General features: G+C 30.4%; 1 protein-coding gene across 5 annotated transcripts in view; it reads left to right on the forward strand.

The window, feature by feature from the left end:
- Positions 1-444: 444 nt before the first annotated feature.
- LOC132754889 (WD repeat-containing protein 64-like) overlaps positions 445-26,343 on the forward strand; it is a 48,502-nt gene continuing 22,603 nt past the window's right edge. For 3 of the 5 annotated variants that reach the window (XM_060745633.1, XM_060745636.1, XM_060745637.1), the window contains exons 1-13: positions 7,626-7,804; positions 10,828-10,968; positions 11,325-11,558; positions 12,386-12,445; positions 12,775-12,863; positions 13,186-13,278; positions 13,529-13,621; positions 14,362-14,479; positions 15,268-15,337; positions 15,934-16,228; positions 17,413-17,518; positions 22,306-22,457; positions 25,309-25,341. In XM_060745633.1, coding sequence (XP_060601616.1) covers positions 7,646-7,804; positions 10,828-10,968; positions 11,325-11,558; positions 12,386-12,445; positions 12,775-12,863; positions 13,186-13,278; positions 13,529-13,621; positions 14,362-14,479; positions 15,268-15,337; positions 15,934-16,228; positions 17,413-17,518; positions 22,306-22,457; positions 25,309-25,341 — 1,643 coding nt within the window. In that variant the 5' untranslated portion in view covers positions 7,626-7,645. Of the gene's footprint in view, positions 563-7,625; positions 7,805-8,892; positions 8,992-10,827; positions 10,969-11,324; positions 11,559-12,385; positions 12,446-12,774; positions 12,864-13,185; positions 13,279-13,528; positions 13,622-14,361; positions 14,480-15,267; positions 15,338-15,933; positions 16,229-17,412; positions 17,519-22,305; positions 22,458-25,308; positions 25,342-26,343 lie in introns of those variants that run through there. The other 2 variants (XM_060745635.1, XM_060745634.1) reach the window with 2 other exon arrangements.

Genomic DNA, 26,343 nt, shown 5'->3' on the forward strand with positions numbered 1-26,343 from the left:
ACACATCTAAATGGAATTAATTGAAATATTCTTAAAAGGAGTTACAAATGCAGGTTTTTATAAGTGCTATGTACAAACTGGAATATTTTCTAAACATTAAATGAAGTTTTGTTTGAAATGTAATTTGAGCAACTTAGCCAGTTATTTGAGTGTGAATCAAATATTAGAATAATTGACTTCAGCTGCATGTGTTACTTAAGTGTTATGATAATTTTTGTCAATTGAGAAGTTCTGTTATTAAGTTTTTTTATGGACAAAAATCTACAGTATGGAAGTAATGAGATATGTGCATTTTAAATTACTCGGTATCTTTAAACTAACTCGCAGCAGTTGATGATAGCAGTTTTATTAACTGTACGGACAGAAGTGTTCAGGACATTTTAAGTGTATAAATGCAGTGAAAATTTTTTGAACATAAATTTTGGCATCATACCTCCATGGTACAAAAAATTTGTTAAAGATGGAGATCACAAATGAAAACAAGGCATTCTTTATAACAACTGTACCAGGAATTCCTAAAAATCAAAAGAATTCAGAAAAGTACCAAAAATTGAAAAAGCATGTAAGTATTTATATTCTTGAGTTTTATATAGCATTAATAGATGACTTAAATGCGTATGCATGGCAACAGTATAGTGTCAAGGTATTCAGTAGTACATACATGCAATATGAGCACATTCAGCGCCCCTGTCAGTGACCCTAATGTAAGGTCAATGTTTCAGTAATATTATTTATAATAAGGAAATACCTTAACACTTGACCTGCTGAATTTCTTAAATAAACTAAATGTCCATCTTCCAGATTTTGAACTTACATGTCCATTTTCAAGTTTGAGGATTATAGTAATAACAAAGATAAAAATTTGAAATTAGTCTTTTAAGCCAGCAGTTTTTTTCTCAGCTTCAAGTCATGGTCAGACTGGATGGATGTGCAGACCTAGGCCTTTATGTGTAGTGGCAATTATAGCACACACAAATTATTTTGGTTCCAGTAGCTTTATATATTATGAGTGAAAAGTGCTGTCGGATACTTAATTTTGATATTGAATACCTCAGAATAAATAACTCTAGGAAGTTTATGATTTATGGTAATTAATTTCTTAAGATAAGGACTTTTTAAGTTTCAAAGTACAATTTTACACTGTTTTAAATAAGTTAAGATGTAAATGGATGCATTTGCCTTTCTTAGAATAGAAGTTGTTGCACTAATCAACTGTGCTCAATAATTTTGTAAGTTACTTTAGCTACAATGTAACCTGCAAAGAGAAAAAATTCCAGAGTGCATGAGGATTTACCATTTTAGATACATTAAATGACTAAGATTTAAAAACTGGTTTATGCTTATTAAAATGCCATATTAGAGATAAGAACCCATTGACTACAGGTCTTTCTGTAATATCCCAGTGTTTAACCCTGTCAGCCACTATATCAAATTGTTCTGTATTAAATGTAGTTCAGGTGACATGCAAACTTGATCCTGTATAATCCCTTAAATCTGGTAAGGTTGTTCCTTATTCAGTATTGTTTAAAGAAAAAAATCTTTCCGATTTTAGAAACTGTGCACTTGTGGATTAAGTCAAGACACACACTTAAAGTTTGATTTAAATGTATAAACTTTACATGTAATTGTTAAGCAAAAATTTTCTTAATTCAAACATCATCATATTGGAAATTACAGTAATTTCTTATCTTGTGTTTAATTTCTTCTCTTTGTGTTAATTATTTTAATTTTTTTCTCTTTGTGTTAATTGTTCGTAGATATTCGATGAGAATGATAATAATCTGTCAGAAAGCATTATTTTCTCATGTTTAATCAAAGAGATACGGTTGTGGTAATCAATTTATTTCGCGATAATTTGAAGAAAAAGACAGTAACAAACAATAGGCTGTACGTGAAGTTTCTATTTTAAGATGACAATTTATAATTTTTTTGTGATGCTAATATTACCAATGTTACTCTTTTAAAATACTTTTTTGGTAATAATAAGTATAATGATATATATGGAAAGGAAAATATTCGGATGTTGTTTCTCTTTAATTGAATATAAAAATTTATATTATAAAAACTAATTATTAGTGAATCAAGTGTGAAAAATAATTTTCATGAAAAAAAATCTGATTTTTATTTTGTGGTGAGAAAGAAAAAAAAAACAATTGGATTTTAGATAACTCGAGATTTCAAGGTGTTTTAATTTTGTTCTGATTGACCTAGCTAATGCACTTTAAGATCATTTTGCTACTATTTGACATTGTACAGTTAAATTATATAAGGAAATTATGATTATTATAATTATCAATACTTAAAATAAAAACATGGAACTATAATTATGTAAATTGTTAATATAACAAAATAATGATCATTATACCCTGTAATAATCAATACTTAAAATAAAGATTGATGTGTCATAGATAAAATGTTTTTAAACACGCCACATTACACATATTCTGCTTGTCCCGCGAGCCGGAGACGACGGGTATGCTGGGAAGATTCTGCTGCGCCAGAAGCGCAAGATGTTTGTTTGAAAAATGTAAGTTACGCACATACAACTTTTTTGTCTTTCTAACAGGAATCGTCATAGAAAAGAATTAAAATGGAATATTATTTTGTAAATTGCTTTTCAGTAAGATTTATCTTGTATATAGGTCATTTATTGTATATGTAAAACAAAACTATCTTGATTTACATGTAAAAACAAAACTATCTTGATTTGTATGTAAAAAAAGATATTTTGATTTGTGCCAAAAGTCCTATTATTATTATAGATATTTTGTGGCTATTTAATGTGTTCATTTAGCTTAAATTATTTATGCAATTTGCTTTAATGAAGTAGAAGCCACAACAGAAACAAAGTCATGTCACTTTTCACAGTAATTTAAGTATTGATATTGATAAGCCTCATGGTCACGGTCTCTGTCAGGTTTAAATGTATTTATTCTTCATACATTAACATATCTACTGTGTAGGTTAACTAAATTGATTTATTCATATTTTTTAACACTATTGTAAGTGGACTTCTCTATCTTTCAATGTAGACAAAATCATTCATTATCTTAGGGAAAATTTCAAAATATGTACCAAATGAATAATGAACATTGCAGACCATGGACAATTATGGCGTGTATGTTCCAGCTGATTTTGGTCGGCACTGGTTTCAATTGAGTAGATTCTGATGCCGGTGCTGCAGCTAAGACTTAACGTACATTTAAATCCCTAAGTATTGATTTGGAATGACTTCAATGTGATACACAGATATTTGATCACGATTGTCAATTTCTTCCCTTGAACAAGGGTGATACCTTCGTGTTGGTAATATGTAAGTGGAAAACAATTTGAAAACTAATAAATTACTGTTTAGTAATAATCAATTTTCTATGCATGCACACTTGATTACAAACAGCGAGGCTGCCTGCTGAATATGCACGTAGGGATTTGAATATCTTTCAGGCATGTAATCTCTATGGAAGAAGTTATCTTTTGTGTTACGTATAATATTAAAATGATTAATGTTGCAATAATATCAAAGAGCAGGGGATAAATTTTGAAATATTGGAAATCAAACGGAAAAAAAAAAATTCAAACAAGAATATTTTAGGATTTGCATCATACAAACATTGAACTTGTGTTAGATAATATTGTTTGTCAGTTTTTGAAATACCCTGTTAAGACTTGAGTGCCTGTATATGGATATGTTTTAATATTCGGTCTAAAATGGTAAGTATTTCTTCATGTTAGTTTGCTAAGTTTTCTCTCAATTAAAGGTAATTTTGTTATAAAATAGTTCTGAAATGGTTGATGATATAAAGCTTGTAATTACATGTAATTGCAGCCAAGAAAGGTTTTTCCTGGTCCAAAATTTGTCTGTCTGGTTGTCTGTCTTAAAAATTATTGTTGTCTGTCTTAAAAATTCTTGTTGTCTATCTTAAAAATTCTTGTTGTCTGTCTTAGAAATTCTTGTTGTCTGTCTTAAAAATTCTTGTTGTCTGTCTTAAAAATAACAGGGTCTGCCTCAGTGATTTTTCTTCTCATTTTTTTGTACAATAGTAGGGCCTTCCTAACCAAAGTGGTTGAGCCGTCCTAAGCCAAGTGGTTATGTTAATTGACTCCGTACCACTTTCTTCTCACCGCTGTAGGTTCAAGCCGATCAGAGGCGTCGTCAGATTCTACATGTGAGAAAGCTATCTAGTTAGCTTACAGAACATCATTTGTTATATTCACCTGAAATAATGTTCAGAAGAGAAGCTCACTTTACCTTCACTGGTAAAGCTGGAATATAGCGCCATATGGGTATGATATATAAACAGACAAAAAAAGAAAAATGTGTAAAATAGTGCTGTATTATATCAGAAAGTCAAGACAATCATAATTGCAGAGAGGAAATTCCTCCTCATAAATGTTGGATGAAGTTGTAAATATTTTAATTGATAAGGGTCTGTATATTTGTTTTGGTCAAATTAAACTTAAATTTTCCATTAAAAAGTACTGTAGTTGTTAATATATGATAGTACATTTAAATTGAAATATCAGAAAAGTTGAAGTGCATCGGCCACAACAATTTTATTGCTAATGCAAAAGATTAAAAATCAGATAATTAAGAAAACCGGATACAGATATAGTATTGTTGTCGTTTTTTTTTTACTTAAAATAGCAAAGATTTGTCTCTTATGGTACATTTAGGATAAAAGATCATTTTGCTTAAAGGATACTGCATTTGAATATGGTTTAAACATGACGGTTCTTATTATTATACCCCCACAAACGAAGTTTAGGGGGGGTATATAGGAGTCAGCTTGTCGGTCGGTCGGTTGGTCGGTCGGTCGGTCGGTCGGTCCGTCGGTCGGTCCACATCATGGTTTCCGGACGATAACTAGAGTTTGGAATGAGGTATTGTAATCAAACTTGGTATATAGCAACCTTATGTGGAAACTCCGGTTGGTATTGCATTTTGACCCCCTGGGGTCAAGGTCAAGGTCACCGTTACTAAAAATAGAAAAATGGTTTCCGGACAATAACTAGAGTTAGGAATGAGATATTGTTATCAAACTTTGCGTATAGCAAGCTTATATGAAGACCTGGGTTGGTATTGCATTTAGGCCCCCTGGGGTCAAGGTCAAGGTCATGGTTACTAAAAATAGAAAATTGTTTCCGGACAATAACTTTAGTTAGGAATGAGATATTGTAATCAAACTTGGTGTATAGCAAGCTTATATGAAGACCTGGGTTGGTATTGTATTTGGATCCCCTGGGGTCAAGGTCAAGGTCACCATTACTAAAAATAGAAAAATGGTTTCCGGACAATAACTAGTGTTAGGAATGAGATATTGTTATCAAACTTGGTGTATAGCAAGCTTATATGAAGACCTGGGTTGGTATTGCATTTGGACCCCCTGGGGTCAAGGTCAAGGTTACCGTTACTAAAAACAGAAAAATGGTTTCTGGAAAATAACTTGAGTTAGGAATGAGATATTGTAATCAAACTTGGTGTATAGCAAGCTTATATGAAGACCTGGGTTGGTATTGTTTTTGGACCCCCTGGGGTCAAGGTCAAGGTCACCGTTACTAAAAATAGAAAAATGGTTTCCGGACAATAACTAGAGTTAGGAATGAGATATTGTTATTAAACTTGGTGTATAGCAAGCTTATATGAAGACCTGGGTTGGTATTGCATTTGGACCCCCTGGGGTCAAGGTCAAGGTTATCATTCCTTAAAATAGAAAAATGGTTTCCGGACAATAACTAGAGTTAGGAATGAGATATTGTAATCAAACTTTGTGAAAAGCAAGCTTATTTGGAGACCCCAGTTGGGATTACAATTAATTGAAATATTTCTTTGTACACAGTTGATAGTTTGTGTTGAATTTTTTCTTCAGACTACTTTTTTTTCAAAAAGTTGCTGGTGGGGGTATTAATCACCTTCAGTGATAGGTCTAGTTACCCTAGGAAACACAGAGACATATTGTTCTCAGTCCTCTTTGGTGTTTGACCAACTGGATTGAAGCATCTTGGAACTGGCATGTTTTCTTGTTTGCCTAATATAGATTAAAAAAAATTCTAGAAAGAAAATCAATCATATCAGTAATCATCTATAATCAAAATTAATAAACCATAACTTAATCCATAAAAGCAGTGATATTTGATGCTAGTAAATGCATGGGGAATTACAGTACAGTTTAATTTAATCGGCATCATTGCCTGGTACACAACAGTTCATTACAGAGTCAGTTGGTGTCCATATTAGGTTGTTACAATGTAGGTCAAGTTAAAAACATTGTTGGTTTTAGGTCCTTTGGCTTCTTGAAAAATGATTTTGTGGTTGAAGATGAGCATTGTTATAAAATGGTTGATTTAAATCCTTGGTGCTGGAATGGTAAGAGTATAACTGGTGCTGAGCTATTGTGTGTTTCTTATATCAGCTTATACCTGATATGTTGCAATTGATCTTAACGTGTTATATGGCTAATGTATTGAAATAGATTCTGATGTATTATATGGCTGATATATTGAAATTGATATTGGTATGTTATATGGCTGTTATATTGAAATGGATCTTCAATGTGTTATATGGCTGATATATTGAAATGGATCTTGGTGTATTATATGGCTGATAAGGTAAAATGGATCTTGATGTGTTAAATGGTTGAACTTGTTGTGTTGGAATGGATCTTGAAATGTTGCAAATCATTATATTACTGCTAGCTTTTTTGCAAGAAACAAATAGGATATAGAACCCAACTTATGATAATAAAGGTTGGCCTTAAGGTGTATTAAAGTTCTGTAAAAAAAGTATGATTTTATTGATCTTCAATGTTTATTACAAGGCATAATACTGTATATAATAACAACAGGGTAAATTAGGCTGTAACATTTAAAATAAGCAGCAAACATTTCTTTATCAATTATTTCAAACAACAGTCAATATTCATTCTTACTTGAAACATTGAAAATATTGTGTGATAAACTGTTAAAGTTGACAATAAAAATTGTTTTGTCATCTTTTTTTGGATTTATATACTTTTTGGCAGTTTATAGTAGTTGTTAGCTAACTTTAGAACCATTCTAATGTCTTAATACATATATTTGCTACATTTTAAAGTTCTACAGAAATATTAAATAACAAGTTAAATTGTTTTCCAACAGAAAGAGTTCTTTAGAAAATGGAAGTTAATTGGATATTGGAGTGTGCTAAAATTTTCAACAAGTGATTTATATGAAAGTTAATTCTTTAAAACTCTTTATTAATTAGATTGGTGTATTTTTTCATTGGGTTTTAATTGGATATCAAATTTTAACTTTTTAAAAATAAAGTGCTTGCTAATTAAAAAGTTATAAAACATGAATGGTGCTTTAGCATGTATGGTACCTCAAGTGACATATCTTTTTATCAGTTTTTAATGTTGAGAATTTACTTTTTTTAATTGTAAATGATTTTGTAGCTTTGAACTTTACACTGGTCCAGTTTTAAATTTACAGAGTTTAAACCAAAAGCTTCAGGAAAAATATAATAGTTTTTCTAGTTTATGAAAACTGCGGGCTCTTTTTGGAATATGATTTTGCGAGAATTCGTGAGGAACACTTAGAAAAGGAATATTTTCAATGTGAAAATTACATGTGATAACTGGAAATTTGGTCCAGCTTGCACGAAACCAGAATGGCTGAAAGTAACCCAATATTTGGTCTTGCAAAATTAAATGTTACTGCAAAGTTGGAGAATTTTTTTAAGAAGTATGTGTACAGTGGAGGGTTTTTAGCCAATGATATTTCTGAAAAATTATTTGATTATGGCGAGGCTAGTCAAGCTTGTTACAAGGTAAGATAATTCATAGGAAAACTTATTAAACTCCCATTTATAGTAAATTAAAAAAATATTTTTTTTAGATATCACAAGCATGTAAGTGTTTTGTTTGGATGTAAATTAAAGTAAGTAAAGTAAGTAAAGTATCCATAGTGCTTTGTGGGATTTATACCCTCAGTGGTGAGAGGTGAGTAATTTGCAATCGACAACCTTCACCACTTGGCCATGGAGGCCATTACACAGAGAAAGACAGGCTTAAAGGATAAGAAAATATAAAAATTGGAAAAATGGACAAACATCCATGAGTCATTATGGTAAAGTTTTGTGTAAACATGTAAGTACTTGCTGTCTAAGGCAGAGTTGTTGACTTCAAAACCTTTGCCTCTCACCGCAATGGGTTTGATTTCGCTAGGGACTTTGAATTCTTCAATATGAAGATTATTTGCCGCTAACTTACAGCACATTGCTGGTTCTATTCTGGTGTCTGTTCATACCTGAAATAATGAAGGGCACATGAGGTTTTCCTCTACCAGTATTGCTGGACAGTCGCACATGACCTACAAAGTGTTGGTGAGACGTAAAAAGTTAACCAAAATAAAACAACAACAAAAAAAACAAACAAAAAACTGTTGAATGTAGACAATTGAAATTTCATATTGGCAATCAGACTGATTTTTGATTAAATGATATTAAGTTATAATAATTTAAAATTGAGTTCAAGTATGATTTATCAAAATTTATATTAAACTTGCATAGAATGAAGCTAATTCAACAAAGCTGTAATTACAAAAGTCACTTAAACATTTTAAGAACACTTTAAAGCAATTAAATTATTTGTTTATCTGGTAAAAAACTTGCTTTTCAAATATTCCAATTTCCAAGTTTTTATTGCAAGCCCTTAAACCAAGTTCTCTGTGGTGTGCTTGATTGGTAAACACACTAATGCATGTCAACAGGCCTTGTCATTTATTTTCAAGGAGAGAAATCATAAAAATGACCACTTAATAAATTTATGGTGTGTTTTATTGTTGGATATATCCTGGTTTCACCATTAAATGTCTCAGCTCTGCTTGTAAGATGATATTGGAATATTGTATATGTGTTCAATATCGTGGAAAATGGAGGCTTTTGTTAAGAATTTGCTAAAAATGGATGTACATGTTTTTGGAAAGCTTTGTCCTCGATGGAAGCGAAAGCGCGAGGTTGGTTGTCTGTGATTTTTATTGTCTCTTAAGTGAAAGTGGGCTTGTTTTGGGTTTTCATTTTTTTTTCAACAAAGTTGTATTTGATTTTGTGCCACAAAGCACACAGTGCAGGTATTACTTAGATTAATTTTTTTTACTGGAACAATTATTTTCTGTTGCTACATCATCTGTTATACACACTGTTTGTACAATTAATTTGCTCGTGTTTCTTTTTTTATATAAAAAGATTTCCACACTATAAATAACTAACAACAGCATGAAACATATGTATTTATATATGTAAATAGCTACAGAAAGTCATAAGAGGAATTGGAGCAAAGTTATCACAATTCTGAGGAAAGGTTTGTGGCCACCTTGCATAATATTCTTAGGCAAACAAGCAGTGTAACTGCTTGATAAGGTGCCTAGTAGAATTATTCTAAAGTTCAGTGTTGATAGTTCTTTTAAATTCCCTGTTGTATTTTTTCTCTTACTTGCTATACACTTAATTTAGTGTTTAGTGTATTAAAATGAAAATTTGTGTAGCAGGGCTGTCATAAGTTTTCTGACAAAATTTGTTTTGAATTTGAGAGTGACGGTATGATTTTTTGGTTTTATTACATACAACAAATAGTGTTTTCTAAATTATGAGGTGGCCACAAATGAATTTAAAACAATAATACAGTTTGACCTACAGGTGCCTCTTAAGTTATTGACAACCCTCTCAGAGTAACCAAATGTATAGAGTTTGGCTTGGCTTATTATATGCCGGCAGCTGAGTCAGGTTTGATAGTATTGCTTCCAGCAAGTGAAAGGTTAAGGAAGGGCAATGTTAACACAGTGTTTGTTGTTAATGTGTTACCAACCACTTTGACCAACACTTAATATACATAGTAACAAATTACTTCAGATAAAAGCAATAAATTTTACATTCAATGTTAGATTTACATTTTAATCTCAACTTTTAAAGTACACTCTACTGAAAATAAGGTGCTAACCCTGGTGTCTTATTTTATCATATAAAATTTATTGTCGATGTTAGAACAGAATGACTTATTGGTCTAATCATGAAGGAAGTGGGACTGTATGTTCAAAACAAATTTAAATCTAATTGAGGTATGACATACATTATAGTTGCTACAACAAGATCAGTTATTTATTGTATGTTAAGTTTCTAATTTTGTAGGAACTTTACATCTATTATCTTTTTAGATGACTAAATAGTAAATATATTGTTACTTAAGGTAGTCTTACTGCAATCCCAAAAAATGTCTAACATCGGCCAATATCATAATAAATCAGTCATTTCCGGAACATTATTTTTTGCAATCTTCGGTGTCCAATATTGTTTTTACTGTTCATAAGCAGAATTCAGTACATAGTAGTAAGAATGAGTGATTGTATATAATCAGTAATGCCCAAGATTTTGAAAAAAATAACATTTAAGAAATAACCGATTTGCTATGCTATTGGCCTATGTTCGAATTTTTTTTGTAGGAAAGCATTACAATAAACATCCTTAACTTTGTAGACTTATAAATAATGATATTGCTTTAAGCAGTTTGCTGATTGGATATTTCATGATCCTAGTAAAATTACAGTGTAACCTGCCTATAGTGGTCAGGTAACTGAGCTTAAATGACCACTTTAGACAGGTGACCATTGTATCCAGGTTGACATTTACTTTAGTATGTTATGATAAAATATGGCTCTATTGGATTTATTATGTACTATATATAAATTAATGCTGCCCTCATTAAAATGTTAGCTTGGCAAGTGTTTTTGTATTATAAATTATTTCTTTATCTTCATAAAATGATATTAATTTTGCTGTATTTTAATGATGTGTTTCAGATAGAGGAAAGAATCAATATAGATACACTAGAAGAACTTAAGAAAACATTTGCACAGGCCGATACCAACAAGAGTGGACAACTTGAACTAAATGAATTTAAAGCACTTCTTAAATCAAAACTTGCTGTCAGTGGAAATAGGGTAGGTCCCATCTTAGTGTCTCCAATAATGAATGAATGAATGAAGAACAAATGAACCAACAGACAAACAAACTGTAAAGTGGACAAACTGTAATTTATATCCCACTATTTAAAATATATTTATAAAAAATTGGTCTTTGACAGTTTTTCAATAATTATTTTGTCACATTTGTTTGTTTTAATAATTTTCCTGATATAGGCTGTCTAAGTAAAATCAAGTTATATTCACTTTTTCTACCATAATATTTATATTCCCCTAAGGAAAGCCTGCATATATAGTAAAAAATTCATAGATATGAATAAACAAGCAAATTTTGATCAGGTATGTCATTAATGAATTATTTACTGTGTTTTTAGGAAGCACAGATAGATTCACTGTTTATGAAGATAGACTGGGCGTCGGAGGGAGCTATTACTTGGGATGAGTTCTGTACATACATGCAACTGGAGTATGCCGAGAAAGAAGACTCGTACAAAAGGGCGAAAGATGTGGACTTTCACCTGCCAGCCAAGATAACCAATATTCCACATAGAGATCCTATGTTAAGGATAACTGATACTGTAGATGGCACCTTTGTAGCTTGCAGTCAGGTAACAGAGCTTGTTAAAGGCCACGGTTTTATTCTAGCTGTCGTAAATTTTTACTATACAGTACAATAATCTTGTTAAAAATTATCTATTGAAGTCATTGAACGCATTTGGTAGTGATTGCTTGACTGTGCACACATGATGCCAGAATGCATATCTAAGACTATGCAGTCTTAAACTATATTGTCACCTATTCAATATAAGCATAAATTTACATAGTCAACACCAAGGCAGTAAAAGTATTAAATACTTTCATATAGTGAAGCAACATAATTTTAGGTTAGTAAATCTTAAATGTGTGTCTCTAATATATTATTGAAAATTATTAAATGTAGAATTCTACCAATTCATAGCACTTAATAATATGACCAATACTAAAACAGAGTGGTTAAGGTCCTTAATTTTAAACCACTTGCCCCTCACCGCTGTTGGTTCTAATCCTGACGGGGACTTTGGGTTATTTCATGTGAGGAAGCTTTTCAGCTAGCCTACTGAACAACAGTGGTTCTACTCAAGTGCCCTTTTGTGCCTGTCAAATAATGCATGGAAGGGCATTTGAGGTCTTCCTCTACCAGTAAAGCTGGAAAGTCGCTATATTACCAATATTGTGTTGGTGAAAATTAAAATCCAACCAAAAAAGCATTAGGTTATCAGAAAATGTAATATTTTTTAGGAAAACTGTGGAAGTTCTTTCTGTCTGCAAGACAGTCTTCTCACCATTTGTACTCTTAAAACAAACATTGCAGTGTTTGTACTTGTAGACAATTTGCAGTAATTAATAAATTATATACTTATACAGACTTATACATTTAGTTTTACTTGTATTACAGGATGGCATGGTATCATTCTGGTCTCCTGGTATTGAACTGAAGAGAACGAGACATGTTGTGGTATGTACACGTCACTGTTGTATATCATATTATTTATTTGATAGGAACAAAACATTTACTAGCCATAATTAGATTATATTATACGAAAATTCAGAAATCTGTTATTATATTGCCGTTTCTTACTGTCAAAATTTTGGTTTGATCAACATCAATCCGTCCATTTTGAGCAAGAAACTTTACTAGTACAGGTTGGTTCCAGGAACAGATTCAAGTGTTTCAATAAGCTTATAGCTTCCCACACAATTCAAAATAAAATAAATTTGCATGAACTAGACTTATCGTCAATTTTCTTTTTATCATAATTTCATTTTTCTGTGTCATTTTTCTAGAACACAGAGCAGTCCTCGAGAGCAAAACCAAAATGGATCACAGACTTTGTTATAATGCCACAGTACAACAAATTCATTGTCGGAACAGGGTATACAAACTTTTTGTTATTTTTTTGAACAGTTTAAAAGGTATACCAATATAAAACTTGGCATACTGACTAATTATGACAAGGCACAGTTGTTACTGTGTTTCATATATTACCTGTATGCCTAAAGTTTCCATGCTCTCTTGAAACTCTTTTAAAAATGACAATTCTATATGAAAATGATGGATTTTGATGGAATTATTTGGTAAAGATTGAATTTTTTTATCAAGTATTCCAAAAACAAGCATAATATCATGTAAATCTCAGAGTTTGGTATTGTACAAAGTAAAATTCACAAGTTTTGAGTTTTGATTGTATATTTTAGGGATCGTGAGATACAATTTTTTGAGCTGTCCTCGTTTGAGCCTTATTGTCAGATAAGTGGTCTTGAAACTGTGCCACTTAAACTTGATTACTGGTGAGTAAATGGTTATATTTGTTGTTTCATATTGTTTCTAATAAATTATTTAAACATCTTGTAAAATTTCGACTCCAAAAAGAAAAAAATGTCTTTTAAACATTTGAAAGGAGTCACATTTTATGAAAAAATTCTGAAATACAAATTATTTAGGATGATATCTTTTTATAATGTTAGGCACTGTATTGTAGTGTATTAATTTTTTCAACTAATATATTAAATCACATTTTATTATATGTATATTTTACAGTGATACTGGACATGATGAATGTCTGATTTTGTTTGGAGACAGCCAAGGGGCGATTAATATACTAGTCATAACATCAGCTGGAGAATGTCTCAGGTTTATTATTTATATACATAATCTGATCACTGTTCATTACCTTATTATAAATGTTGATTGAAACCAAATGATCATGTGATGCATGTTAAATGAATTACGATACTGTTTCTTATACTGTTTCATATATTGTTTGAGTTTGCCCGCTTAGCTCAAAGGGAGAGCATTGGATTTGTAATTCAGGGTCACTGGTTCGATACTTAGGCAAGGCGAAATTTCTCTATGATTATTGATGTTGGACATTAAGCCTAAAAGTAAGAAATCATGTGGGATATTAGTATTCAGTCCCTTGCGAAGAAATTGGTAACTACTGGTAAGTGATCCAGGAAAGTTAGTTAGGTGGACTAAGCACCAAAATGTGTTAAATCGGCATGAAAAACGTGAAAAGTTTACAGCCTTTGATTTAAAACCTTACTGATAAGAATAATGAGGTTAATTTGATATTACTAATTTTGAAAACTTGAGAAGTTAGTTCAGTTGACAATATGATATATATTGCTATGTCCATTGTCCAATCATTTATGATCAAATGAGCATGATGATGAGCATTTACAACGAAAAAAAGTCCATAGCATCCCTAAATGAATAATTAAGAGCTACACAGATTGACAATGTTGCATGACAGAATCAGTACAGGTTATTTATGGACAAAATACTGGTACTTTAAAAGTAGAAAATTTTAATATGTATACCTGAGAATACAATTTTTGTACAGATGTTGAAAACTTATCTCATTTTTTTAGAACCTGGAAAAAGATGCCTAAAAATGATGGTTTTATAGCAAGTATATCATTGAATGACGCTGTTGGACCAAATGTCAATTTTATACGCTGGGCAGTGCATGGGGATTGGGTACAACAGGTAGGTTTATTGTAAAATTGTGAAAACTACAGTGTATGTACACTGTGCTTCTCTTAGTTCACAGTACATAACACTTTGAAACAAGAGGGAAAACAAACAATGAATTTAAGGTACAAAATATTGTCATCAGCTGTAACACTCCGGTATTTTCTGTTGTATGATACTGTTGTATGATACAAGAAAACAACAACATATTCATTCAAGGTCAGATTATAATATGCCAAATTTTGACCAATTTTGAAAATATGTCATTACTGTGAAATAATGATGATGCTAAATTAGTGATCAATTGAGTATGATATACAGAAAGAACACACAAAAAACATGCAACATGGAAAACTGACTTGCAATATGTAAGACATATAAGACAAGTATAACATGTTAAAGCTATGCTGTCTCTGATGAAAAATAATGTTTTTAAATTAGTAGAACACAAAGAAAATTAGCAATTTTACTTGCAGCAAGCAGCAATAATATAATAAATTAATGAGCATTTAACCTGTAAAAAAATGGTCAAAAGAAACTGTAATGTCAGTTACTTGCACTGGAATAGAAAAACTTGGTCAAGAAATACATGAAAGATTTAACACTGTATGATCTTAAAAATGTTTTTTAAAGAGGCATACAAATATCATATGCTTGCTCAGTACTATGAATTCTGTATTTATAGGTTGTATCTTAACAATGTGTATTTATTTAAATAGTTTGTAATCTTTGGGGTTTTTTTGTTATCTTTGGGGTCTTTGTTTTGCTGTCATTTATTTAACAACTAAATATTTTTATTACAGTTGAAATATTACCATGAAATAGAGCAGGTGATCTCGTGTTCAAACCATGCTAATACTGCACTTGTTATTGGTAAGTTTGTCAAAGACTTCACTTTAATTCTTGTTTTTGATATTTAAACTTCCAAAGTTATTCTAATTAATGTAGTTTAGCTGCATCTGATATGTGGTGTTTACAACAAAATTATTTGACATGCCTTGAATTTGTTTGGAAGTTTGAATATACATTAGAAGTAGGGCTGTCATTGAATATCACAATATCATTATATTATCATCCAATACAATATCAATACACATTTTCAAATATCAATACAAGCTCAAATTTATTTATTTCTGTTAGTGAATGTACCTCTCTTCTTTGCCTAAGAAAAGTCATTTTTTTCCAGTTTTCTTGGCTGACTTGAACTTTAAACTCAGTTTTCATATGTCATTGACAAAAATAACAGGAAAAAAAATCAACTTTCTGTAAGTTTGTAGTATTTGTAATGTCTTATACAAGCATAAATAGCAACATGATCCCAATTTATAACACATGTTTACATGTATTTCATTGTTTCTACTGTCAAAGTCAATATATCGATATATTGTCCATATTTGTTTCTCGATATATCAACACCAAATTTTCGGTCAATGACAGCCCTAATTAGAAGATTTTTTTTTATTTCCCAGGATGCACCACAGGAAGTACTCATGTTGAGCAGCAGTTGAAGGAACTGAAGGATGGTGGGAAGGATAATAAAGAACCAAAAGATAATCGTGATGCTAACGTCATATCATCTAATCAGGAGAAAAAACAAACAAACAAATACACATATGGAGTAATGAAAAACAGACTAGAAACAGACCAATCAGTGTTCAGAGTTTATAAAGGTGTAAAGTGTTTTGATTTTTCAAAAGATAAAAACATTATTGTGACCGGCGGAATGGACAGGATTGTCAGACTTTGGAATCCATATGTATCCGGGTAAAGATCATTGTTTATATTTTTGGTTGCCCGCACAATTTCTTCTTTTATGTCATTACATGCTGAAAGTAGTAATTTCTGTGCCTGTACTTTATTGTTTACTTTCCTAAAAAGCAGGAAAATTTAAATGGTACTTAGTAAAGCGGGTCACTAACTTGTCATCTTTTACTAAACACACTTTTTTGATAGCACAGCCATCCGTTCATCTGTCCGTCTGTTTGGTTAAAAAACATTAGACTAGTAGTCTAAGGATTGCTAGCCTCATGATTTAAAACCCATCAGGAGCAAGCTATTATTTTCTTGATCAAGAAACTTTTACATTCATCACTCAGTACTGGTTGGTTCTCCAGGAATGGATTTGAGAGTATATTTACAAGCGAATAGCTTCCTACAAAATCAAACTAAAATAAATTCTGTGTATAAACTAAACAATATTTCTGGAAGAATTTCTGAAAGAGGTTGTGTCGTAATGCCAGACAAGTGAAAAACATTAGCTAACTTGAATATGTGATTGCATTTTTAAGATTTTAGATAAAAATATGTCATAATATTTTTTATTTGTTCTGGTTCAAACATTTAGTACTGTTATTAACTTGGTATGTGGTCAGTGTAAAATATTGATGGAAAGGTCTTTTCTTCCTCACTTTATGATTTTGGATGCTCTAGTGCCTAAATGTAGTTAATATTTCATCGAAGACATTATGTTAAAGCTGCATGCCTCCAGATGAGGCAAAAAAATTCAAGAACATCAACCTTGAGAAAAATGTACTAAGATTTTAAGAAACGTTAAAAAATACATGATTCAAGAAATAATTTACATGTTACAGGCATTTTATGACTGATTTTGCAGTTTTAAATGCCATAATAATTTCTTCTGCTTGAAAAACACAGTAAGGGCTATTTTTGCAAATTTTGACCTATTATTGTTACTTTTTCTAGATTTAAAGTGCTTTTTGCAATGTGCAAATTACTTTCTTTGTTAACTGGACATTATTTTATTTTTTACTACAGTTTAAAAAGTGTTCTTGAAAATTAGCATGGATCTGGGGGCATGCTGCTTTAACTGTTGTAGTAGTTACAAATGTCAAACAATCACTGTTTGAATCTAGTGACCTACAAGTTACTTAGAACAAAAATATCAACATGGATTTGTACCAATTTTTATTTCATTTTTTTTCTTGTAGGAAACCAACTGCGATGTTAAGAGGACATAGTGCCCCCATATTTTTCATATTTGTGGCAGAGGAAGAGAACAGGATATTCAGTATTTCTACAGATAAATGTATCAAGGTATTTCCTCAGCTAATATCATCTCACTGGTCTATTTCTGTATAAGACTTTAATAATCTAGCACTCTCCTTTGATATATAATTTTCTGAAAGACTATTTCATGTCCACTGAAGCGACTGTAAATACAAACTTAGTTTAAATAAAAAAGTGCACATTTTAACTTTTTGCATTGACGTTTTGCCAGTACTAAAGCTTGTTGGGTAAATGGTATGCCCTTCAGAAAGTTCTAAGTGTATAGATTTTAGATAGGTTTGTTATTTTACTCCTAATACAGTTTAGTGTATATTTGTAAGCTGAGAAGATGAACGCTATGTAAAACAGTTTATACGCCCATTCTCAATAAAATAAAGCATTTGAGGTTGAAAAATATTAAAAATTTGATGTTGTCATTGTGTCATTTTTTATCGCTGAAGTAAAAGTTTAGGGTATTTTGCAAGTTTGCCAGAAATATTTTGAACAAGAAACTATGATATAACAGGATGGCATTTATTTCGGTAATGACACTGTATTTCTTCGGTAACGTAGATTTCAGATCTAATAATGTAACATATTGGCTGCATATTAATAACAAATGTCTGTAAAATATATCAAAATCTGTAAATTCTCTTTCTAGAGGGCCTTTCTAACCCAGGAAAATTCAAGGAAGTTGGGTACCTTGCTAATTTTCAGTCAATTTCTTCAAAGTGAAATATTCGTAGAAAGCAAAAAATAGTCAATTTTGGAAATGATTATTTTATGTCTTCGTTCAAAGGACATATATCATAAATAATATATGAGAGGTCGAATGCATACACAAATGTTGTATTAGCAATTTTTTTTTCAAAACATTCAACTTTCCACTTTCTTAATATTTGGAAAATTTATTGCTAAGCAGTTCTGTATTTATCCCAATATAGGATGTCACGTATGTTTCATTTTATTCAAATGCAAGTAAAAGGATGAGAAAACAATTTTATTTTTTGTAAAATAATTTATATTTATGGATATTATTTTAACATTATTATATATAGAATGAAATACGGCCAGTAAGCTCTTTGCAGAAACGAATTAGTTGTTGCTGAGAACATCAATATCTTGTAATATATTTTTAACATTTCTGCTGGTACATCAACATATTATTAACATATCTTTCCTTTGTAAAAACAATTTTGTATCTTCTTACATCTAATACAAGGTAACCGTTACTAACAGGCATGTTAATCCCAACTTTATCTTTAATTTTAAAAAAAATGTTGAATTGTAAGTTGGAGTAACGTATGTTTCACACTCGCTTATTTATGAACTTTATCACGGAATTGAAACTTACATGTAAAATCGCCTTTTTTATTTAGGAATCAAATGTTCATCATTCTATTTCATAAAAATGCGATTTTATGTTTTTATATATGCATGTGTAAACAATATAAAGTATGTTTGATAAAAGTAACGTTTGTTTCACTGTGGTTACTTAAACAAGTTAAAACTCGACCAAAGTTAACAAAATTTACTTACTAATGTCAAATAGAAGTTAATGTTGCTGATATACGTGCTTTCTGACTTCAATTTCCCTTTTGATAAACTTACTTTAAAAAGTTGATAACGTATGTTTCTGTAACGTATGTTTCATTTTTACATTGAAAGTGGGTTAAAAAATGACACAAAACCGTTTAACCCGCCATAATTTGTGGTTAATATATCAGAGTTACACACATGTTAATTTTCTTTCTTGTTTGGATTCTTCTTTGAATGGATTGGCTCTTAAATAATGGTAACGTATGTTTCTTTTTAAAATGCTGTTGAAAAAAAATGAATAAAAAATGAAAATTTCCGAAAATATAATGATATTTGAGAGGCTGCAAGCTTATTTTTACTTATAATTATATATATGCTGTATTATTAAGCATGCATCGATTCAATTATGTAATTTCGGTTTCACTTCTTATTGTTTTAGGTTTGTCACTATTTATTTATATGCATTTGGCGACATTTGATCATCCATTATATCAATGAGATTTTAACAGTAAAATATAATTTTTACCAATAATCAAAGTTCATATACACACAGCAATGACTAATTGCACATGTTTCGTTTATTCTGGAACTTATTTTTCTGAAACACAATTTCAAAGTTGAAAATTCTAGGTGGCGACAGTAACGTATGTTACATTTTAGGGCATTAATGGTACTTGTAAAAGAAAAATAACAGATAGAAATGTAAAACTGAGAGTGTCCCTATTAGACAAAGTGGCAGCCACCTTTCTAACGACATTTTGACCTCAAGAAAAACCTTCGTATAAGAGCTACCCAGTGGAACATCAAATGCTGTGTTTTATTGAGAATGAGCGTATAGTCCTAGTATAGGAGAATAAGTTACCTATTAGTCAAAAACTTGCTAGTCAAAAATTATGACTGTGTAATATTGACTGTCTGCTTGTATGTATCACTGATATATTGCTGGATACTGGACTAAGAATTAAACACAAACAATTGGAGTAAAAAACATGGTGTAAGAGTATTTTATGATTGAAGACCATTAACCTATTCAAGAAAGTAGACATATTTATATACAGGATACATTTCCCACCATATACAAAACATATATATAGAGGATATTTGTTTGTTTTGCATGTAAGATTGAAATATAATTTCACTGAGTGAACACCAGATGCAATATTTTCACGAGTGGCGTAGCCACGAGTGAAAATATAATAGCTGGTGTTCACGAATGAAATATATTTCAATCTTATATGTAAAACAAATAAATTTTCTTTTTATTTCATGCTTTTTAAATGATTTTAAGTACTTTTTTACTAATTTTGCTGCGTAACGTCCCGCATTCTCCCATGTGACGTCATCACATCATGACGTCACATTATCAATTTTGAAAAATAGGTCTGTTACATTTCTCTAATTTTGTTACATTTTTAACATTATGTATGATGACATCGACTTTCTTTTCCTAAAGAAGCAAAATTTACGCATGATGGCATATATTTCTGCCTGTTATTCCATTCAGTTATGATTTTCCTTTCATCCGCATTCAGATATAGTCCGACTACAGTGAAAATTATATTTTATAAATTTCACTAGTGGTTTATCAGAATATAATCATCTGATATATTACAATAAAACACTGGAAAGCATGAAATAAATATACACAACACAACAAAAAAGTTATCATTAGCAGAATCAGAATGTAGACAAGAAGATGATTGCAATTTTAGCTCGACTATTCGAAGAATATGAGAGCTATTGTAGTATGGCGTCGGCGTCAGCGTCCGCGTCGGCGTCTGCCTTGGTTAAAGTTTTTTGTAAAGTCAAATATCTCAATTATTACTTGAGATATTCAATTGAAACTTACAATACTTATTTATATTAATAAGGTACATCAGATTGACAAGTTGGATAACTCTGCCTACAATATTGACAGAATTATGCCCCTTTTTAACTTAGAAATTTTGGTTAAAGTTTTTTGTAAAGTCAAATATCTCAATGATTGCTTGAGATATTCAATTGAAACTTACAATACTTATTTATAGTAACAAGGTACATCAGATTTACAAGTTGGATAACTCTGCCTACAATATTGACAGAATTATGCCTCTTTTTAACTTAGAAATTTTGGTTAAAGGTTTTTGTAAAGTCAAATATCTCAATTATTGCTTGAGATATTCAATTGAAACTTACAATACTTATTTATAGTGATAAGGTACATCAGATTGACAAGTTGGATAACTCTGCCTACAAAATTGACAGAATTATGCCCCTTTGGAACTTAGAAATTTTGGTTAAAGTTTTTTTGTAAAGTCAAATATCTCAATGATTGCTTGAGATATTCAATTGAAATTTAAAATACTTTTTTATAGTAACAATGTACATCAGTTTGCAAAATTGCATAACTCTGCCTAAAATATTTGCAGAATTATTTGCCCCTTTGAAACTTTGAAATTTTGGTTAAAGATTAAAGGTCTTCAAAGATATTTACTTGAAACTTTACACATGCACTTAGGGTCATAATTGGAGGGTCATGATTGTATGTCACTGACCAAGTTCCATAACTCTATCTTGCATTAAGGCTGATTCATATCCCCTTTTCTACTTAGTCTCTTGGTTAATGTTTACATGCAATTTTTACATATCTCAATAACTATTAAAGATATTTATTTAAAACTTCACATATGCATTTAGGGTCATAATTGTAGGTCACTGACAAAGATCCATAATTCTATCTTGCATTTAGGCTGATTTTTCTCCCCTTTTTAAACTTAGAAATTCATGTTAAAGTTTTGCTTGTAAGCTGTTATCTCAATAACTACTGAAGGGTTTGTGCCTTTTTTGTGACAATTTTATGCATTCATAATAATAAAGCAGGGATTTACTTGATAAAACATCTTAATAACAAGCCTTTGTACCTTTTCTGTCAAATTTATTTATTCATAGGTAATTAGTATTATTATACTCAATAAAACACCCTTGTGACATTACTGTATAATTAGACTCTCTCTTAGGCCTATAACATGAATTTATAAAAAAAAATTAGCCCTTTTGTGAACTTTATTTAACATTATCAAGGCTCTTTTACTATCAAGCACTTCGAATAGTCGAGCGTGCTGTCCTACCAACAGCTCTTGTATTGTTTGCATTTTTTTACCATTCATGATGCAGCAAGGGAAATTGAAACCTGCGGCTTAATGGACCAGTATTCCCCCTCCCTTCTTTTTAAATCATAATATTTGAAATATTGGCATTTATTTCATTGATTTAATTTATAAACAAGTTAAAAATATAAAGATATAAATTACTTTCAGGTATGGGATATACAGGATCACACTTGTCTTCTCACTATACGACCCAAGAGTCACAAAATACGTGGCGACCTACAAGCTGTTCATTATTCTAATATATCAAAAACTGTTGCCGTAGCAACTGACCAGATGGCAGGACTCAACTTGAGGCTCAAGTATGTTTGTGTTACTTTCTATTTAAAATGTGCCACCTCAGTGCAAGAAGGCTGTAATTTGACAAATATGATCAGTTACAATTATCTTGCATTGAGGAAATATTATGTATATATAATTATATAGGACCTTGCATAAGTTGTCATTTTGTATCATTTTGATATATTAAATAAGTCTTAGTGTTATAAAGTGAGCCTGTGGCAAGCTTAGCAACATTTTTGGACAAAATTATATTATTGAAAGTGAATATAAAGTTACAATGAATGTAAGATCCTTTTTATCACATGATATTGAAAGACCACAACTTGTTATAAAAATTACAAAAAAAAATACTGTTTTTAAAAACAAGGCCACTCGTTTACTTTAATAAAAGTATGCACAGTGAGTGTTCACTATTCAGTCAGTATATATTTTAAAATTGTTATTGAAAATGAAATATGGTTTGTCCAGATTGAAAGTTTTGTCCAGATTGAAAGACGGACAAGTCCTTTTTAAGATATTTGGCATGGTAAAGATTCAATATGTTTTTGATTATGCTATTAACTTTTCTGTACAAAGAAGCACATAAATGGTTATATAATATTAAACATGAACAGTGTCATGTGATAGATATATTATATAAATATTAGTTTATATAACCAATACCAACGTCCTTGCTGCTTGTATAAAACTAGTTATAATATAGATGTGATCATTAGGGGCATGTGTAAATATTTATATCTTGGCTTTTATTGTAATTAAATTATATTTCTATACATTAGTACCTACCTATATTCTAGTACAGTAATTTGCTAGAAAAAATGTTATAATTAGGGGCATGTGTAAATGTTTAAATATTTATATCTTTGCTTTTATTTTAATTAAATTATATTTCTGTATATTAGTACCTAACCTATATTATTCTAGTACAGTAATTTGCTAGAAAAAAAGTTGTTTTTATACCACATATAGTAAATTGTAAATATATAAAGTTCATTAGGTAGATAAACAGTGTAGCCTCTAAAGAGCAACATCTTTATGGCAGAGAAAAAGTTTAGTTCTTGTTGAGAAGTTGCTTTTGGGAAGTTTTAGGTAGTCTTACTGTAATGCTTTCCCCGCCAAATAATTCTACCATTAGCCAATGTAGTAGCAAATCGGTTATATCCGGAACGTTATTTTTTTAAAAAATCTTTGGCATTAGATTATTTACAATCATTCATCCTTTATCATTAATGTACTAAATTCTGGTTAAAAACCGTTAAAAATTATTGAATACCACAGATTTTAAAAAAATAACATTCCTGAAATGACGGATATATTACGATATTGACCAATTTTTTAGTGGAAAAACATTACAGTAAGACTACCTTAAATCTATTGTGATATTTGGGAAGAATCATTTTGTTGAAAAAAGGTTATTGCTTTACGGAGGGCCACTCTGCAGGGGTTGCATTGTAGTTTAAATACCTCGTACAAAGACCTAATTTATTATAATTTAATTTGAGAAAATTCTAGAGATATTTGATATATATATAAACATATATATATAAGTTAAAAATTTAATGAAGATTCTCACAGTTGAAAATGTGGCACTATTTTTGTAGAGTACTTGCTGAGTGAGTGAGTTTAATTATTTCAACAGAAACCAGAATTTATTTTGCTAACATTTATCTAGAAATTTTATTATATTTATCATAATAAGAGTTAGTTTAAATATCCTTTTAATAAATGATTAATTACATTAGATTTAGATTGATCACTTAGGTGTAATTGCTAATTTCAGGTAATTTATCTCTCACAATAATTATTGTGGGTTTAAATTTCATTAGGGACAACTTCATCATATTTGTAATGTTTAAGTTAAGCTTAACTAAACTTAAAAGTTGCCATACCACAATGCAACTTATCATGTATTGCTCTGAGAAACAAGTCACTTTTAATGACGTTACTCTGAGAAACAATTAAATGTTAATAACATTTTTCTGAGAAACAATTAAATGTCATGATATTTCTCTGAGAAAAAATTAAACATTAATGGCACTGCTCTGAGAAACAGTTATGTAAATGTTTAATTTTTATATCAGTTATAATAATTTTTAAATTCCTAACACGATGAATAATAATTATCACAGTTAAAATTTCAAAAAATGAAAGAAAAAAGATTTTCATTAGACTGTCACCATATTTTATATTGAAATTTGAGAGATGTTATATGAGCATGATAGAATTTAAAGGAACTGATCATTCGGTTTCAAGTATAAAAAAGGAATTTTCTATTTTTACTACAAATTTTTGTGTGTGTAACTATCAGCGAATAAAATTCTTGTTGTTTTTTTTCTCCAAAACTTGTTAATAATCAGAAATACTGAAAGTTTGCCTTAATTTCTCTTCTTAAATGAAATGTATAAAAAAATCTGGAGGTACATGTTTTAAAGTTTTGAAACTTTTTTTTTATTTGTAAATTTCTAAATTTTTTCACTATACATTAGACATAATGAAGTCAATTATTTAACAATTAATATCCACTTGTATATCTACAAAAATTAAGAGAAAAAGTAAATTTGAAAACATAAGGTTTCCCCATTTGGAATATTAGGTAAATTGTTTTATCTATTCAGATGATAGTATGTAGAAATTATTTAGAAAAATACTCTGTTTTGCCATTTAAACTATTTAAAAGTCGTAGAATTTTAGAACTAAACATGGAAACTAAAAATTATGGAAGGTACCTTTAACATGATATATTATTATCTGTATAACTCTTTTAATTATAGCTACTTAGATTTGCTCCCTACAGTTCAGTAAATTATGGTGTACCATTCTACCTTTTTATGCTTTTTTTTCTTCTAAAATTGCTTTATTTATTGGGTATAGAGTTGAAAAAGACATAGTACATGTAGGCGGCAGGTAAACATTTCAATATAAAGCTATTGTCAATGCACAGGTAGCAAAGAATTTCTTACACAAACTTTTCTCTTTGCCTATTTTCTTGTCTTTTTGCTTAATGCATTTTCTAAATAAATTGACTTGTGTGATTATCAGAGGTTTGTGACCAGTCTGGAAGTGAAGCTCAGTCATTGGTCAATTTTAAAACTGTGCTCGGATTCAACTAATCAAATTACAGATATTAAGACTGGTCTTTAATGTTGACTTTTATTATCTTGTCCAAAGAAGTATAAATGAAAATATTTACCTTTGAAGCGTTGGAATATTTTATTCTATTTATAGCATTAATGGGTTATCAGTTTTACTTACTTCTTTTTGGCAGACTATTTTAACTGTTTGGTATTGTTTTTTTCTTCTTCTCAACTATATTATAATTATAAGACTACAATCACTCATAGGGTTAAAGAATATTTTTACAAAGTGAAGCAATTTGTTTTGACAGTTTTGAATTTCAATTCTTTATTTTTATTTCATCTATGGCTTTTTAGCTCACCTGTCACAAAGTGACAGGGTGAGCTTTTGTGATCGCTTTTCGTCCGGCGTCCGTCCGGCGTCCGTCGTCCGTCCGTCGTCCGTAAACTTTTACTTTAAATGACATCTCCTCATAAACCACAAGGCCAATTTCATCCAAACTTCACAGGAATGTTCCTTTGGTGGTCACCTTTAAAAATTGTTCAAAGAATTTAATTCCATGCAGAACTCTGGTTGCCATGGCAACCGAAAGAAAAAAACTTTAAATATCTTCTTTTAAAAAACCATAAGAGCTAGAGCTTAGATATTTGGCATGAAACATCTTCTAGTGAGTGTCTACCAAGTTTGTTCAAATAAAAGCCCTGGGGTCAAAATTGGCCCCGCCCCGGGGGGTCATTGATTTTCCCTATATGCATATAGTAAAAACTTAAAAATCTTCTTTTAAAGAACTCAAAGAGCTATGGCTAAGATATTGAGCATCAAACATGTTCT

This window comes from Ruditapes philippinarum, unplaced genomic scaffold (assembly GCF_026571515.1).
Source record: "Ruditapes philippinarum isolate M1 unplaced genomic scaffold, ASM2657151v2 ctg2292_1_1_1_1, whole genome shotgun sequence".
NCBI lineage: Eukaryota > Metazoa > Mollusca > Bivalvia > Venerida > Veneridae > Ruditapes > Ruditapes philippinarum.